The sequence below is a fragment of the Leptodactylus fuscus genome, chromosome 2 (assembly GCF_031893055.1).
Source record: "Leptodactylus fuscus isolate aLepFus1 chromosome 2, aLepFus1.hap2, whole genome shotgun sequence".
In the NCBI taxonomy this organism is placed as follows: Eukaryota; Metazoa; Chordata; class Amphibia; order Anura; family Leptodactylidae; genus Leptodactylus; species Leptodactylus fuscus.
In genome coordinates this window covers 178878075-178893323 of record NC_134266.1, presented here as the reverse complement: position 1 = coordinate 178893323, position 15249 = coordinate 178878075, and the positions used below count along the sequence as shown (strand labels likewise).

Below are 15249 nucleotides of genomic sequence, written 5' to 3'. Positions count from 1 at the left end.
CACATACCTGATCCCTCAAAGTTATGAGGCTGTCCTTCAATGTGCACAAAAGTGGCACAGGTATGCTAACGCTGGTGTTGTTTGCGCTGACCACTTTTGTGCAGTATTCCAAACACTGAAGAACCAAACAGACGTCATGCAGATGTGCCCACTCCACAGCCATAAGATGGGGCAACATTTGTACGTCGGGCCCCTCTCGTCATCAAAAGATCAATTACTGCTAGCTTCTGTTTGACAAACCTTTGCAACATATGCAATGTCGAATTCCACCTGGTGGGGACATCACATATGAGCCTGTGAATGGGCAAGTGGTGTTTGTGCTGAAACTGAGCCATGAGAGATGAAGCTACCTTGGACTGCCGTATATGGGCACACAATGTTCGTACTTTGTCAATCAGGGGTGCAAGATTGGAATAGTGTTTCAAGAACGCTTGCACCACCAAATTGAATACATGAGCAAGGCAAGGTATATGCGTCAATGGGAATAAATTCAGGGCCAGCACCAAATTTCTACCATTGTCACAGACCACGTTGCCTATTTTGAGGTCTAGCAGACCAAACCATGACTCAATTTCAGCAAGTATAGCATCTTTGATGTTTTCGGCAGTGTAACTCAGTTTCCCCAAAGTAATTAATTTGAGTACTGCTTGCTGCCTTCGCCCGCTAGCACGCCAATACAAATGAGGTGCATTTCCAGCTCCATGATTTGGTGGAGGTTCTGGTGTGGAACTCATTCTGTCCCCGAAACTCTCAGGAAATGAAGTTTCAGAATTTGTTGAAGGGGAAGTTGGAACCCCCAATGACTTCTGAACGACCCTCCTTCGTATTGGAAGAACAGACGACAAACTGCCGTCAACATTTTGACAAGGGTCAAACATGTTGACCCAATGTGCGGTCAGAGATAGGTAGTGACCCTGCCCATGCTGGCTAGGCCACGTGTCCGTTGTCAAATGCACACATGCACTAACAGTTTGCTTTAGGGTACGCTTGATCTGTTGGTTGACATGCTCCTGCAAGTCAGGGACCGCCTTTCGTGAAAAGTAATGGTGGCTCGGTACAACATATTGGGGCATAGCATGGGCCATCAGGGAGCGAAAAGCCTTTGATTCCACAAAGCGGAAAGGGACCATTTCCAAGGCCAGTAGTTTTGAAATGCTGGAGGTAAGCAGCTTGGCATGCTCATGTGTGGCTGGATAGTTTTTTTTTCCTTTCCATTACTTGCTGGAGGGTGGGCTGAATATTAGAGCCAGAAAGAGAGGAACATGTTGGAGCAATTGGCATGTGAAATTCAGACGTGGCTCTTTGGCCACTGGTTCCTGTAATTGATTGAAGCCAATTGCTTGACTGTTGTCCAGCACTGCTGCCTGGCACACATGATGTTAGTGTGTACGTGGCACTGGCATTGGAAAAGTAGGTGGAAGAACTTGCCAAAGCTCGTAGTGGATCAACGTTCACAGGCACATCCCTGTCTTTACTTTCTTGTTTATTATACATTTTAAAAAGTGATGGGTGTACAGATTTGAAATGCCTAGGCATAACATTTGTATTGAGGTGCCTAGTGCCCTTTCCTCGGCTAAGTGACTGCTTGCAAGTCTTGCATATCACCCTCGTTGGGTCATTTTCATCTTTGGTGAAATATAACCAAACAGTTTGTTTGGAGCCTTTCTTTTTGGATTAGCACTTTTAGGTGCATTGGGTCGCTCAATGCTGACGAGAGTAGCGTTTACTGGTCTGCATGTTATAACTGGGATTTGTGCATTAATTGGATGACATTTTGGTGGCACTGGCAAACAAACTTGAACCTCATCATCAGAAGTAGTTCCCTGATCCTCTTCACGTGGAGACCAAGTTTTAACAACACAGTAATCATCCACTGGCTCTTGTGAATAATCTTCCATACTATAGCATGGACTGGCCTGGATGATGGTGAAGGCAGCCACATCTGGAATTTGTGTTTCATCGTCAGATGACAGCAGTATGTCTGTGAACTTGGACATTGAATGATCAAATAATACAGCAGATACCTCAGCTTCTCCTAAATTTGTTGGACAGGTTAATTTAGAAGGGGGTGAACTGGATCCCCATTGAACATTTTGCACAGCAGATGACCCAAAGCTTCATTCAGTGGAATTCTTTCCAGAAGAAGATGCTTCAATATAGGAAGTAATAAGTTCTCTATGGACTGGCTTATCAGCATTCAGAATACTGGATTCGCCACACACCAGCAATGCGGACGCCTGTTTTTTCCCTTTCACGGCAGGTGGTTGAGCACTGGCCAGAGCACCTATGTTGGGTCCTTTTACTTTTTTAGTTTTGGGGGGCATGTTTTTTTTTTTACATACAATAGTAACTTTCAAGTGATACAGCAATTTTTATTTAGTTGAGTGACTGAAGAGTTCCCCTTTTTGATGGGAACAGCCTCTCTGTTTTTTAGAAAAAAACGTAGATATACATTTAATTTAAAAGGTGAATATAGTTTGACGACAGAGCTGCCTATTGGATGTAGACAGCCACTGCTTTTCAGAAATGAACGGATGCCTTTCTGTGAAAGGTATGTATAAATCTGAGGACAGAGCTGCCTATTGGATATGGACAGCCGCTGGTTGTCAGAAATGAACGGATGCCTTTTTGGCAAAGGTATGTATAAATCTGAGAACAGAGCTGCCTATTGGATGTGGACAGCCACTGGTTGTCAGAAATGAACGGATGCCTTTCTGCGAAAGGTATATATAAGTCTGAGGACAGAACTGCCTATTGGATGTGGACAGCCGCTGGTTGTCAGAAATGAACGGATGCTTTTTTGGCAAAGGTATGTATAAATCTGAGGACAGAGCTGCCTATTGGATGTGGACAGCCACTGGTTGTCAGAAATGAACGGATGCCTTTCTGTGAAAGGTATATATAAATCTGAGGACAGAGCTGCCTATTGGATGTAGACAGCCACTGGTTGTCAAAAATGAACGGATGCCTTTTTGTGAAAGGTATGTATAAATCTGAGGTCAAAGCTGCCTATTGGATGTGGACAGCCGCTGGTTGTCAGAAATGAACGGATGCCTTTTGTGAAAGGTATATACAGTCTGAGCACTATAACACCCTCACTAGCACAGCTAAACACCTGCCTACACTGACCCTAGCTATAACTGAGCTCCTCTCCCTAGCTAATATGTGCAAGCAAAATGGTGGCATCAGCATCATCACCGCCCTTATATAGAGGGGCGTGATGATGCTGCCGACAACCAATGAGATTACTGCCCATAGGTAACATGGTGCCTGAGTTTCAGGCATCATGTTAGCTGTTCCCACAATGATTGGCCAGTAGCCAAGCATTCTGGGAACATAACCTCCGACCTCGATCCCACTGGAAAAGATTGAGTTTGGAATTTCCGATCGCGATCGTGACATTTACTCGATCTCCGATCGGAATGCGATCTTTTCCGAACCCGATCGCTCAACCCTACATGTCACCTGTATTCTATGTTTCAGTACAATTTCAGGGATACCAAATTTGTATAGTTTTATTTATATTATATTATAATTATAACTCCTTAACAAGAATAAAAAAAAAAAAAAGTGTACTTTTTAGTTATACCATTTTGGGGAATGTCTAATGCTTTGATTGCGTTTTATTCTAATTTTTATCGAAGGAAAGATGAAACTGCAAAAAAATGTTGGTTTGACACTTTTTGCACCGCACAGGAAAAATATTTTTAAAAGTTTGCAGACTGGGCGTTTTCAGGCACAAGGATACCTAAAGTGCATGTGTTTCACAGTATTTAAGTTCTTTTATATGCATTGGGTGTAATCACTAATGCAATGGGGTTTAGAAGGTGGAAGAGTCAAAGATGAAAATCGAAAAATGTTACTGGAGGGAAGGCGATAATCATCATTAGTATCCTAAAAGTTTTTATTATCTTACCTTGCTTTCAAGGAAGAAGTCTAATAGCTTCTTCAACTGTCTCATTTTGTGCTCCGAGTTTTCTGTCTTTTGTGAATTTACTGTTTCTGTCATTGGGCCCAAATGTCTTTGAATGATATACAAAAAACACACAATTATAGTACAAGGGCTGGCAATAATAAAATATCTTGAGTTTTCTTTGAATAAACCACTGCATGCATAATATTCAAAGGGAATCTGTCATATGCAGAATGCAGGCAAATCTATAATCAGGATGTTATAGAGTAGGAAGTGCTGAGCAGATTGAGGAACAGGTTTGTGGAAAAGATTTGGTATAACCTGTCATTTATCTATTGAAATCTCCGCTCTCTCTTTATTGAGAAGTCAAATAGGCTGTTATAACAATGATTGTATAACCAGTGATGGAGGAGAGGCTGTCACAGCTGTCAATCACTGATAGGACCGCCTACTAGACTTCTCTATAAAGACTATAGACTGCACTGCAGTTTTCATGTGACAGGTATCCTTTAGAGCGAAATACCTACTTCAAGCATGTATTGTTTATTCACAGTATATGCTGTAAGTGTCCACTAGATCTTTGTCCAACCTCCTGGAATAACACCTATCTTATAAACAGATGTACTCCAAAACTGTTTCCTTCCAGCTTTGAACTGATAGGTAGCCGTGCATGCGCAGCTCTCTCCATTCACTTCTATGGTAGTTCTTAATGTAGCCAAGCACACCCACGTAGCTATTTTCGAAACTCCCCCAAAAGATAATAGAAAGAGTTGCCCACACACTGGCACCATTGTGTCCTCATTCTCAATGAAACATTTATGGCATAGTGGGCTAACTGCCAGTATTAAAGAGAACCTTTCAGGTGGTTTTTCCACCATAACTTGGCCCAATCATGCGCAGGATGTTGCCCCTCTGTAATCCATATATTGTAACAAAGTGAAGTTATAAATGTTTGAAAGCATAAAAAGTCATATGTAAGTTAACCCAAGTAGTCACTGAGGGTTGACAGTAGCTTCGCACTAGTCACACTGTCCACTTCCTGGTCATGATTGACATCTCCCTCACAGTCCCCTCACTCCATGATTTTATAATGCTCCAAATTGAATTTACCTATGCTTCACATAGGAATTTTGAGTATAGGACCTCTGTGTAGTCAGCAGGCTCTCACATATAGGGGAAGTCTTTCTTGCCATCAGGCCACTCTTTTAAGAGTATTCTAACTCTTATGTGTGAATATTTATTACTTATAAGGAGTCTACAGCTGGCCTGTAGCTAAGCCTAGGCTACCATTATAAAGATATCAGCACCTATATTTATTAGCATTCCTTGGAAAGCCTTCTGCAGACGTGCACGCACACAACGGGTTGTTTCTGACTGGGGATACCTGTGCCTACAAATCTATTCCACTGCTTGGAATCCGCAATAACCTTTTTCAAGTAACACATATATCCCTTATATTTGTGAAGGGGTTTACAGACACTTTTTAACATGATTAATAAAGGTTAAGTTTTCAATACGACATATGTTTTGGGTTTTTCATACCGGAAACCTATTTAAGGAATAGCTGCATTATGCCGTATAGCAAAATAAAATAGAAATCCCAAAATGTATATCTGTCAGATGGAGGCAAAATGGCTTCCATTAGTTGAACAGGGGCCTATGGATCCGATTATAGTATGTGCTGGGAACTTGCCTGCTGAATACATCAGAAGTACAATGCGCATGCAGTGTGGGAAGAGACTATTTTAATTCGGTTGCATAGCATTTTACATTTCAATAGGTCATAACAGTTTAGTACACATGGTGATAATTTCAATTACCTTATGTATAAAAATTCTCCAGATGCTGCAGCAAGTGGTCTGTGAGAGGCATACACAAACTGGTACAAAATTTCACAATCCTCCGTGGTAAACAGATCTTCACAATTCCTGCAAGAAAGAGCAGCTTCTATTATGTGAGATCCTATTTGCATTTGTCACAACAGAGACCAATATTTGTATTGTGCAGCCATACAATCCAAGCGATTCTTCACTTTGTCTAAAGACTTCATGCCCCCTTGTTAGCCGTGCCACTCCGATAAGCTCATCCCTGGTACGGAGGATTTATATTATTCTCAAAGGATCTTCTCACTAAAATATCTTTTTAGTGACGTTAGTCCCAGAATATTATACATTTTTGTACTGTAATAATAATTAAATGGACTTTCCTCTGAATGAACAGTAATCTGTTAAATCTTGGAAAACATTACAAATTTTCAAGTAGAATAAATAGAAAATGTCCCAGTTTCTAGCCATTTTAGTCCTTTGGTATTCTTTTGATTCCTTCTCAGAAGTTCCACTTAAATTATTCAGTAATGGAGAGAAAAAGCCAGTTGCAGTGTGCCAATTCCTACTGACTAGTCTGCTCAACAGTAGAAATCATTCCACTGACCACGTAGAAGAGGATCCTGACAGTGTGACTGAGCTACTGGGCATGTGTGACCACTGGTACAGGACAGAGCAGTGGACATTCTGTGATGGGATCAAAAGAACACCGGGAAGGGGGGGGGGGGTTAAATGATTGCAATCAAGAAAAAAAACGTGTCCCCACCACTCTCCACCTTGGAGGCTAAAGCTCACATTGCATAATAGTTGTTTAATTGCAGATTTTACTGTGTTTTTGAGCCAAATCCAGAAGTGGCTAAAAAAGGAATTGGAAATATAAATGAAGCACTTCTCCCTTCTGCTCAATCAGATCCTAGCTTTGGCTAAAAACTAACCACTAACACATGGACATAGAATTGTCTTTATCTTGATCATCCGTAGCTAGAAATGTGGTTAATAATTCTATATCACCCAGATTTATGGCAATAATCCCACCATCTCTCTCCAGCTACAAATGTTTCCCAACTACACTACACAAGCATACTAGCAAATATATGTGTAAAACTGCATCCTTGATTGGGCATTTGGGGTAGGAGTCTAAGAGCAGGTGGCTATCAAGGGGACGTTCTCCACATCCCCTTCCATCTCATTTCTTGGATATAATCTTCTGATAAACATTTTGACCAGGGAATGGCGGTTTTTGCTCTCCCCATATTACATGTTTGGTACACATTGCTTTGGGACATTGCTGTCGCGAATGGATGGACCACTTACAGCAATCTTTCAGAACCTCTCATGGTCACTATATTTGATGAGCAATGGCTCCTTTAAGATCTCCATTGTTTGTTCAAGCCAGAAAAAGAGTTACAAACTCCTGACCAAGTGGTATAGATACCCTTCCCGGCTTCACACTATTTCCCTCAGTTCCAGAGACTTAGTGGAGATGCGAAGAGGAGAGGGGAATAATGCTACATGTTTGAGGTGTGTGGCTCTTTTGGACACAGGTATTCAGGGCATATAGATAGATCACTGGGTAAATGACAGCGTCGTTTTCTGCGCTCTCTGGCTCTAACCAATTTCAGAAAAAAGACATTCTGCAATTCTGTTTGATTGTAGCATGGGCAGTCATCCTATGTTATCAGAATGGTACCAAGAGCTTGTGCTAATATTTCACATAGAGGAGCTTGATATCGTGAGCCACCTTTCCCGTAACCCCCTCTCCTCCCCCATTTATTTACTTTTTTTCTTCTCTCACTCTTTTCTATCTCCATATATCCCTTCCTCATTTTACCCACTGCACTTGTTTTCTATCTTTCTTCTACACCCATTGCTTACCCCTGTCCTTCTCTTCTTTTGTTATGACTTTCTCTTGCAGTCTCCTTAGGCCATAGGTCCCTTCCTCTTACCTCCATTTTCCACTGAAACCTTCAGCTATACATAACTGCTATACTTTATCTATTCCAACTGGGATCCACCTCCCCCGATACCAGGATTCAAATTCTGGGTGGTTCGACTTATCGGATATTGGCCATGCCTATATTCGGCACTCCTGTTTGAACACTGGACTACTATCCTATACATAGTTTATGTTAAGTATTAAGTGCCCTTTGAGTCCGGTGATACTTCCCTTTCCCTCATGTATTTGCTATTGTTTACATCTGTTATTATAATCTGAAAAATTATAGTTTTCAAGAAAACTAATTGAACTAAGTTATATAAATATATATATGAAAAATATATAGATAAATGCACATTATTGTTGCTATTTTTTATAAATGCACTATTCACCAGGTATTTCTGATGCTGTGGGGATCTTCTTGTTCTCTTGTTGTTGTCATAGGTGCTCACCTATGCAGTAGCTCCCAGCATAGGTGACAGACAGATCTTATTTGACTCATTGGGTTAAACTGAGCCCTTAGGGGGGCGTTCACACTACCGTTGGTGTCCGCTCAGCAGTGTCCATGGCTATTGTCCGTACAAGATTTTAGCAAAGGACACTAGCTGGTCCATTTGCAATTTCCAATCATTTCAATGGGATTTTATCTTGTGTCCTTTAGTGTCAGTTTGTGTCCTTTAGTGTCTGTTACAGCCATGGAAGACTTTTCTGTCCGTTTTATAAAAAACAGACAGTAAGTGTTGTTGTTTGTTTTTTGTTTTGTTTTTTTAACACTAAGGTCTATGAGCAACAGACATATAACGGACAGTAACTGATAGCTATCAGTTACCATCCGTTTTATTTTTTTTTAATGGACACCTTCTGAGCGGACACCAATGGTAGTGTGAACCTTACCTTAGTATATACCATAATATAGAGCCTAACTTGTATAATTATATATAAAGATGTCTGCATGTTGTGTGTATATATACGTATTATTTCTTATTTATCTTGGTGGTTTTATTCAGGATGAATAGCAGATCAGCAACACCCAAGAATACATGAGAGGAGTTGGATTGAAACACCAGGACTACTAGAACAAAAAAAGGCAATCATCCACAAGTTTAGCTGGGGGCCTGGGGCAGATTGCAAAATATACAGAGGATTACCTTAAAGAATGGAGGGAGAAAATTGTCCTTTACTATGCGTACATATAAACCTGTCCTATATCACATGGGAAAGGTTTATATTTATGCAGCATCTCTTATTCTCATACAGAAACAATGAGATTGTGCAATGGTTGAGGTAACCATCAATTTTATTGCAACAACTGTCCGAACAAAGGTCTCCACAGAGAACTACTGTCATAGTAATTGTAGATTTCTTAAATGTCAGCTTACGTTTACCACAAATGTCTCCATGAATGATGAAACTTTCTTTATGTGTGCCACAGCTAATATAGTGACTAGGGGATATCGAACAGCAGAATAAACTTCCTCTACCCCAGTGAGCCATTTGCCTGCTTTCTAGAACATGTGTCATTCCTGACAGTGATGTGGCTGATGGGCAGACTTTACTGCAGTATTAGGCTCAGACACGGGCTGTACATGCATCACTACGTAATGATGGGGAAGAACTGTCTCCTTCCTCCTGATAAAAAGAATGGCGGATCCCTCTAATATATCATAGACTCTTTGCAGCTAGCAGTCTCTGCATCTTAACAGACACTCCAACTAGAGCTCAATATTACAGGGAGACATACTGTAAAAAATGAGTAAAAGGCATTGCATTTTTAGCAATACAATGAACTGTAATTGACATTGGTGTCACTGTATTTCATTGCAGTCACTTTCATCATAATGAGCTGCTTTTTCTTACTGCCAATATGGTCCTGCATTGCAGTCTCTTTACTTATTATCATTATACTAGTATTGGGATAAACTTTATGATGGCACTTTAACCCTTAAAACAAGTTTCAATGAACAGAACTGTCACGCAATTGGAAAATGTTGGATAACTGATTCATAGCATAACATCCTTCCATTACATATTTTGATTCCACAAATGCCAATATTCCAATTTCTCAATATATGCTAGTTTCTTCTCTTAGATAGAAACCTCCCATAAAATCCATGTCTACAAATTTGGGGATTAGCAACACTTCTTGTATCTGTATTTTTAGTTTTATGTATTGATTTAGATTTAGACTAATTTATACTCTATATCACTGGTTTCCAAACTTTCTAAAGGTGGGACCTACTTCTGGATTTTGCCAGGGACACCCTTCTACCATGCTCGAAAAATAAATGTGTCCACCTGTATTCTGTCTCTTATTCTGCTGTATTCCTCCTTTTACTCTACCTTTTAGCACTGTATTCTACCTTTTATTCTATTCTGTCATTATCCTCATTCCAGAAAATTTTGTGGGTACCTCTTTTCCCCAATGTATGGTATAGTTTCCTGTCCTATGAACCCCACACAGTATATGTAATGTTCCCCAGTGCTCCCCACACAATATACTACCCCACAAGTATAAAATGCTCCACAATGGCCTCCACACAGTATAATGCTCCACAATGACCCCACATAGTATAAAATGCTCCACAGTGTCTCCACACAGTATAATGCTCTGCAGTGCCACCAAAGAGTGTATATAATATTCCCCAGTGCTCCCCACACAGTATACTGCCCCACAAGGTATACAATGCTCCAAAGTGCTTCCCCACAGAATAACAGTGCCTCCACACAGTAAGTTGCTCCACAGTGACCTCACATAGTGTAAAATGCTCCACAGTGCCTCCACATAATATACTGTTCCCCAGTGCTCCCCACACAATATATTGACTGACAAGTTATAAAATGCTCCACAGTGCCTCCCACTTAATAATGCTCCACAGTGAACACCACACATGTTTCACAGTGCCTCCCACACAGTATAAAATGCTCCAGTGTCGCCACTTAGTATAATGTTCCAGTGACCATACATAGTATAAAATGCTCCACAGTGTCACTACTCAGTATAATGCTCCACCATGACCCCCCAAAGTGACCCACAAACTATAAATGCTCCACTGTGACCCCACATAGTACAAAATGCTCAACAGTGCCTTCTACACAGTATAAAATGCTCCACAGTAGTCCCACACGGTATAAAATGTTCCATAGTTCCTCTCATAGTATAATGCTCCATAGTGGAATCATACAGTATAATATCCCCATGGGATTTGTTTTGATGAATTATTAACCCCTTCCCACCGATGGCACTTTTTGACTTCCTGACCAAGCTCGATTTTTCAAAACTGACATGTGTCACCTTATGTGGCAATAACTTTGGAACGCTTTAACTTACCAAAGTGATTTTAAGACTGTTTTTTCATAACACATTGTACTTCATGTTAGTGGTAAATTTTGGTTGATATGTTTTGTGTTTAATTATGAAAAAATTGGAAATTTGGTGGAAATTTTGAAAAATATGCATTTTATAAAGTTTGAAATGAGGTACATTACATACAGATAGTCAGACCGCCAAAATTATATCATAAATCTCATGTCCCAGATCTCTGCTTTATGTCGGCATCAAACTTTAGGCGCCCTTTTAATTTTTACGGACATTATAAGATTTACCAGTGAAACAACAATATTCAAAATTTTCAAGAAATTTCCAAAACCCATTTTTTAAAGGGACTAATCCAGTTATGAAGGCGTTTTGAAAGACCCTTGTATTAAAGCCCCCCATAAATCACCCCATTTTCAAAACTGCACCCCTTAAATAAGCCAAAACAACATATACCTAGTAGTTTAACCCTATAAGTGCTTAACAGGAATTAATACAAAATGGAGGTGAAATTTTCAAATTTGAATTTATTTTACTAATATTTTCGTTTAGCCCTAGAATTTGCACATTCACAAGGGGTTAAAGGAGAAAACGCATTCCCACAATTTGTTAGGCAAGTTCTCCCGACTACCATAGTACCCCACTTGTGGGGTTAAACTAATATATGGACGCACAGCGAGACGCAGGAGGGAAGGCGCGCCAAGGAGCTTTTAGAGGCAGATCTGGCTGTGATCAGTTTCAGGAACCGTGTCACATTTACAAAGACCTTGAGGAGTCAAAACAGTGGAAACCTCTAGAAAGTGACCCCATTTTGAAAACCGCACCCCACAAAGAATTTATCAAGTGATGTAGTGAGCATTAGTAACCCCGAATGTGTAAGCTGTGCGGAGTAAATTGGGCACACCAAATCCCATTTTATTTTCCCACCAGCTCCTATGACGCGGACGGGGAAGAGGGGCATTCTGGGGGATCAGCGCTGGTGTATTATCTCTCATAAGCTCTAAATATGGGGTGTCCCCTGAAAACGCTCGCACAGCTTATACATTTCCTTCTAGTCGCAGCCACTTATGTCCTAATGATTTGCCGACTTTTAGGGTTTTTGTCTTCACATTGTACAAGCTAGATTTTTATTTTTATCTTCTGGCAATGTGGCCATATGAGGGCTTGGTGTTTGCGGTATTAGATGTACTTTTCAATGCCACCATTTTGGGCCCTGTAACTTATTGACTACATTTTATTAACTCTTTCTGGGTGGGATGTAAAAGGAAACATCAATTCTGACATTGCTTTGTAGCATTTATTTTTTTTCTCGTGCAGCGTACAGCATAAGTAACATGTTACCTTTATTCTTCGGGTCGCTACGGTTACGGTGATACCTCATTTATATTATTTTTTTAATGCTTTGCTATTTGTGCAGAATAAAATTCAATGTAGGGAAACAAATCAATTATTTTTGCATCGCCATCTTCTGAAAGGCATAACATTTTTATTTTTCGCTAGACAGAGCTGGTTGAGGGCTTATTTTTTGCGGGATGACCTCTGCTTTTTATTGGTACCATTTTGGTTTTCATCTGACCATTTGATTACTTTTTATTGGACATTTTGTAAGGGAAAGATGGTGAATAATTATTTTGTGCAGTTTTCTACGGGGTTTTTTTTTACGACGTTCACCGTTCGGGTTAAATAATGTTTTCATTTTATTGTTCAGGTTATTACGGACGCGGCGATACCAGATATGTAATGTTTTTTTCTATTTTTCTTTATTTTACATAATAAAACCTTTTATATGGGGAAAATGGGATTTTTGGGGCTTTATTTAGGGCATATCAGGGGTTAACACCCGCGATCGGACCCGGTTCCGACCGTGGGTGTTATGGAGCATTGTCAGCCGTGTATTACGGCTGTCACCCGCAGCGCATGGTGCGCACACAGTTTCTGCAGCTCTGCAGCACTGAACAGCATAATTACTAGAGATGGCTTAAGACTCCCCGCTCTCATCAAGCAGTCTTCACACGACCCCAAAGGGGGTGCAACCTGCAGTTTGGGAACCACTGTGTTTTATCAACTATTTTTTTTCGCTAAATATATTAAAAGACAGAGACCTTTTAATAAATTTGACAAATTTTACCACTAAAATCTGCACTTTTTTTTAACTTAATTCAGTTATTTTCACTTTTAAGACTTTTTACTATGTCTCACTGGAGAACATTCCCACTTCAAATTTGATAATAAATGTAAATGACACATTTACAGCTGTTTTGATGTCAATTTCTGGCAAGAACTGATGAAATCTGAATAGGAAATGTGGGCCTGTATGTTTCATTCTATAGGCAACTTACAGTTTTTTGAAAAGCCAACACTGACATATGCTGCCCTCTAGTGACAGATCGTATAACATTACCAACCTAGATAAACGTGTACATAAAAAAAAACAATAACATAATAAAGAAAACAATTAGAGGAACTTGATTATTACTAATTTACTAAGCTATTCTGCAGAATACACAACACATAACACTTTGTGATAACACAGTATCTCAAGTCAAAACCAGAGAAGTTTACATTGTGGTTGATTCATATTTTTCTGTTGGGATGGCTTGACTCTCAGGTAGCTTTGCACTAGCTATTACATGTTTGATGATATTATTATTTCTGTGCTTAGAGCATAAGGTTAGTGCTCTTAAAGCCGGTGTAATTTATAGCCAGTATAGTGTAACCTCTGATCCAATATAAATCAAAGAAATCGCACAAGGATCAAATATATTTATAACTTCACATTTACTAATATTCCTTAAAATCGTTGTGTATAAACACAAATAGTAAGTGCCCTTGTTCTCAGAACCAGTGCTCAGATATAAAAAGAACAGTCTTACTAGAGAAGGACAAAACGGAGCTCGGAACCATAATGCATCATCACAAATATCTCAGGTTCAAGGGCTAAGGAATACAAATCCTATCATCCCATACATAGCTCCTGACCTGACAAAGACAGTCCTAATCTGACTCTGTTACTATCCCTGGTAAGATACCTCTATTCAAAGATTCCAATCTTAAGGTTTGTGATGATACGGCAGTGAATAAAGATAAGCCATTAAACAACACATTGCTCGAAACAGCAAGTCACCCATATAAAGAGAGACTGGCTGGAGTGTGTTTTTTGGAAGTATTGGCAAAAGATACCTGAACCAATATTTTTCCTTTGTGGCGAGATATATTTTCCACTGTATAAACTCTATCCATTTTGTTTTAACAGTTTCAATGAATGCCTATTCATTCCTGTTGTTACAGATCAAATGATACACAGAATGGAACAACACGATAAATTATAACATATTTACCTTAACATATGAACTAGGAGCCTCATTGCTTGAACAGAGACCTCGTGATCCTTATCCAAGGTCATCGATACAATGCGATCCTAAAAGTTGCAAAAGCGCAACATTTATTTCTTATGTACAATAGATAAGGAAAAAGTATGGCTGTTATAGGGTATTCAATTAAATGAGGGGAACCCCGAGGACAGATGTCATATTGACAAATGGTTGTCAGATACTAAAAAAAAATTAAAGAAATAGCAAAGTGATTTACCGTACCTTAAATCTTGTTGTAAAGAGATCCATTTTGGAAGCAAGATCCTCTTTCTCATAAACGCCCTGAAGTGCAATGAGACTTCTCAAACGTACTTCTGGGACCTAAATGCAAACACAAAACTTATGAATGGAGAAATGGTTTATTCAACCTTTCACAGAGGAATAATAAAAGGAGATGTAGTTCTATGGGATCATCAAGAATAAGTTATTAAAGGGGTTCTATCACTGGGAAAAGTCATTTTTAACTAATCACATGCTTGCATAGGCTTTAGAAATGCTATTTCACACCTACCTATAGTATGTAGATTGCCCCAGTGGTCTCTGAATAAGTCAGTTTTTATTCATATGCTAATGAGCTTCCTGCCAGCTCAGGAAGTTCCCAGCAGCCTCCTCTTTTCTATTATCTTCTATGTGTGTGAGGCAAACAGGAAGCTGAGTCATCAGCAGCAGCAGCAGCAGCAGTCTCCCATAGGAAACAACAGGAGAGGAGTGCACAATCTATCGTGCACCAGTCTAATTAGCATATGAATAAAAACGGACTTATTCAGAAACCACTGAGGCAATCTACATACTAAAGGTAGGTGTGGAATAGACTTTCTAAAAGCTCTGCGAAGGTGTGATTAGTTAAAATGACTTTTCCTAGTGATAGAGCCCCTTTAATCAAGCTACAAAGC

The 15249-nt window shown here is 39.7% G+C and overlaps 1 protein-coding gene across 1 annotated transcript in view; it reads right to left on the bottom strand.

The window, feature by feature from the left end:
• LOC142195435 (cohesin subunit SA-2-like) overlaps nucleotides 1-15249 on the bottom strand; it is an 86659-nt gene that overhangs the window by 43415 nt on the left and 27995 nt on the right. The window contains exons 12-15 of the mRNA XM_075265233.1: nucleotides 14579-14677; nucleotides 14324-14403; nucleotides 5734-5841; nucleotides 3917-4022 (exon numbers count right to left, since the gene is read on the bottom strand). Of these exons, the coding sequence (XP_075121334.1) occupies nucleotides 3917-4022; nucleotides 5734-5841; nucleotides 14324-14403; nucleotides 14579-14677 (393 nt within the window). The remainder of the gene's footprint in view (nucleotides 1-3916; nucleotides 4023-5733; nucleotides 5842-14323; nucleotides 14404-14578; nucleotides 14678-15249) is intronic.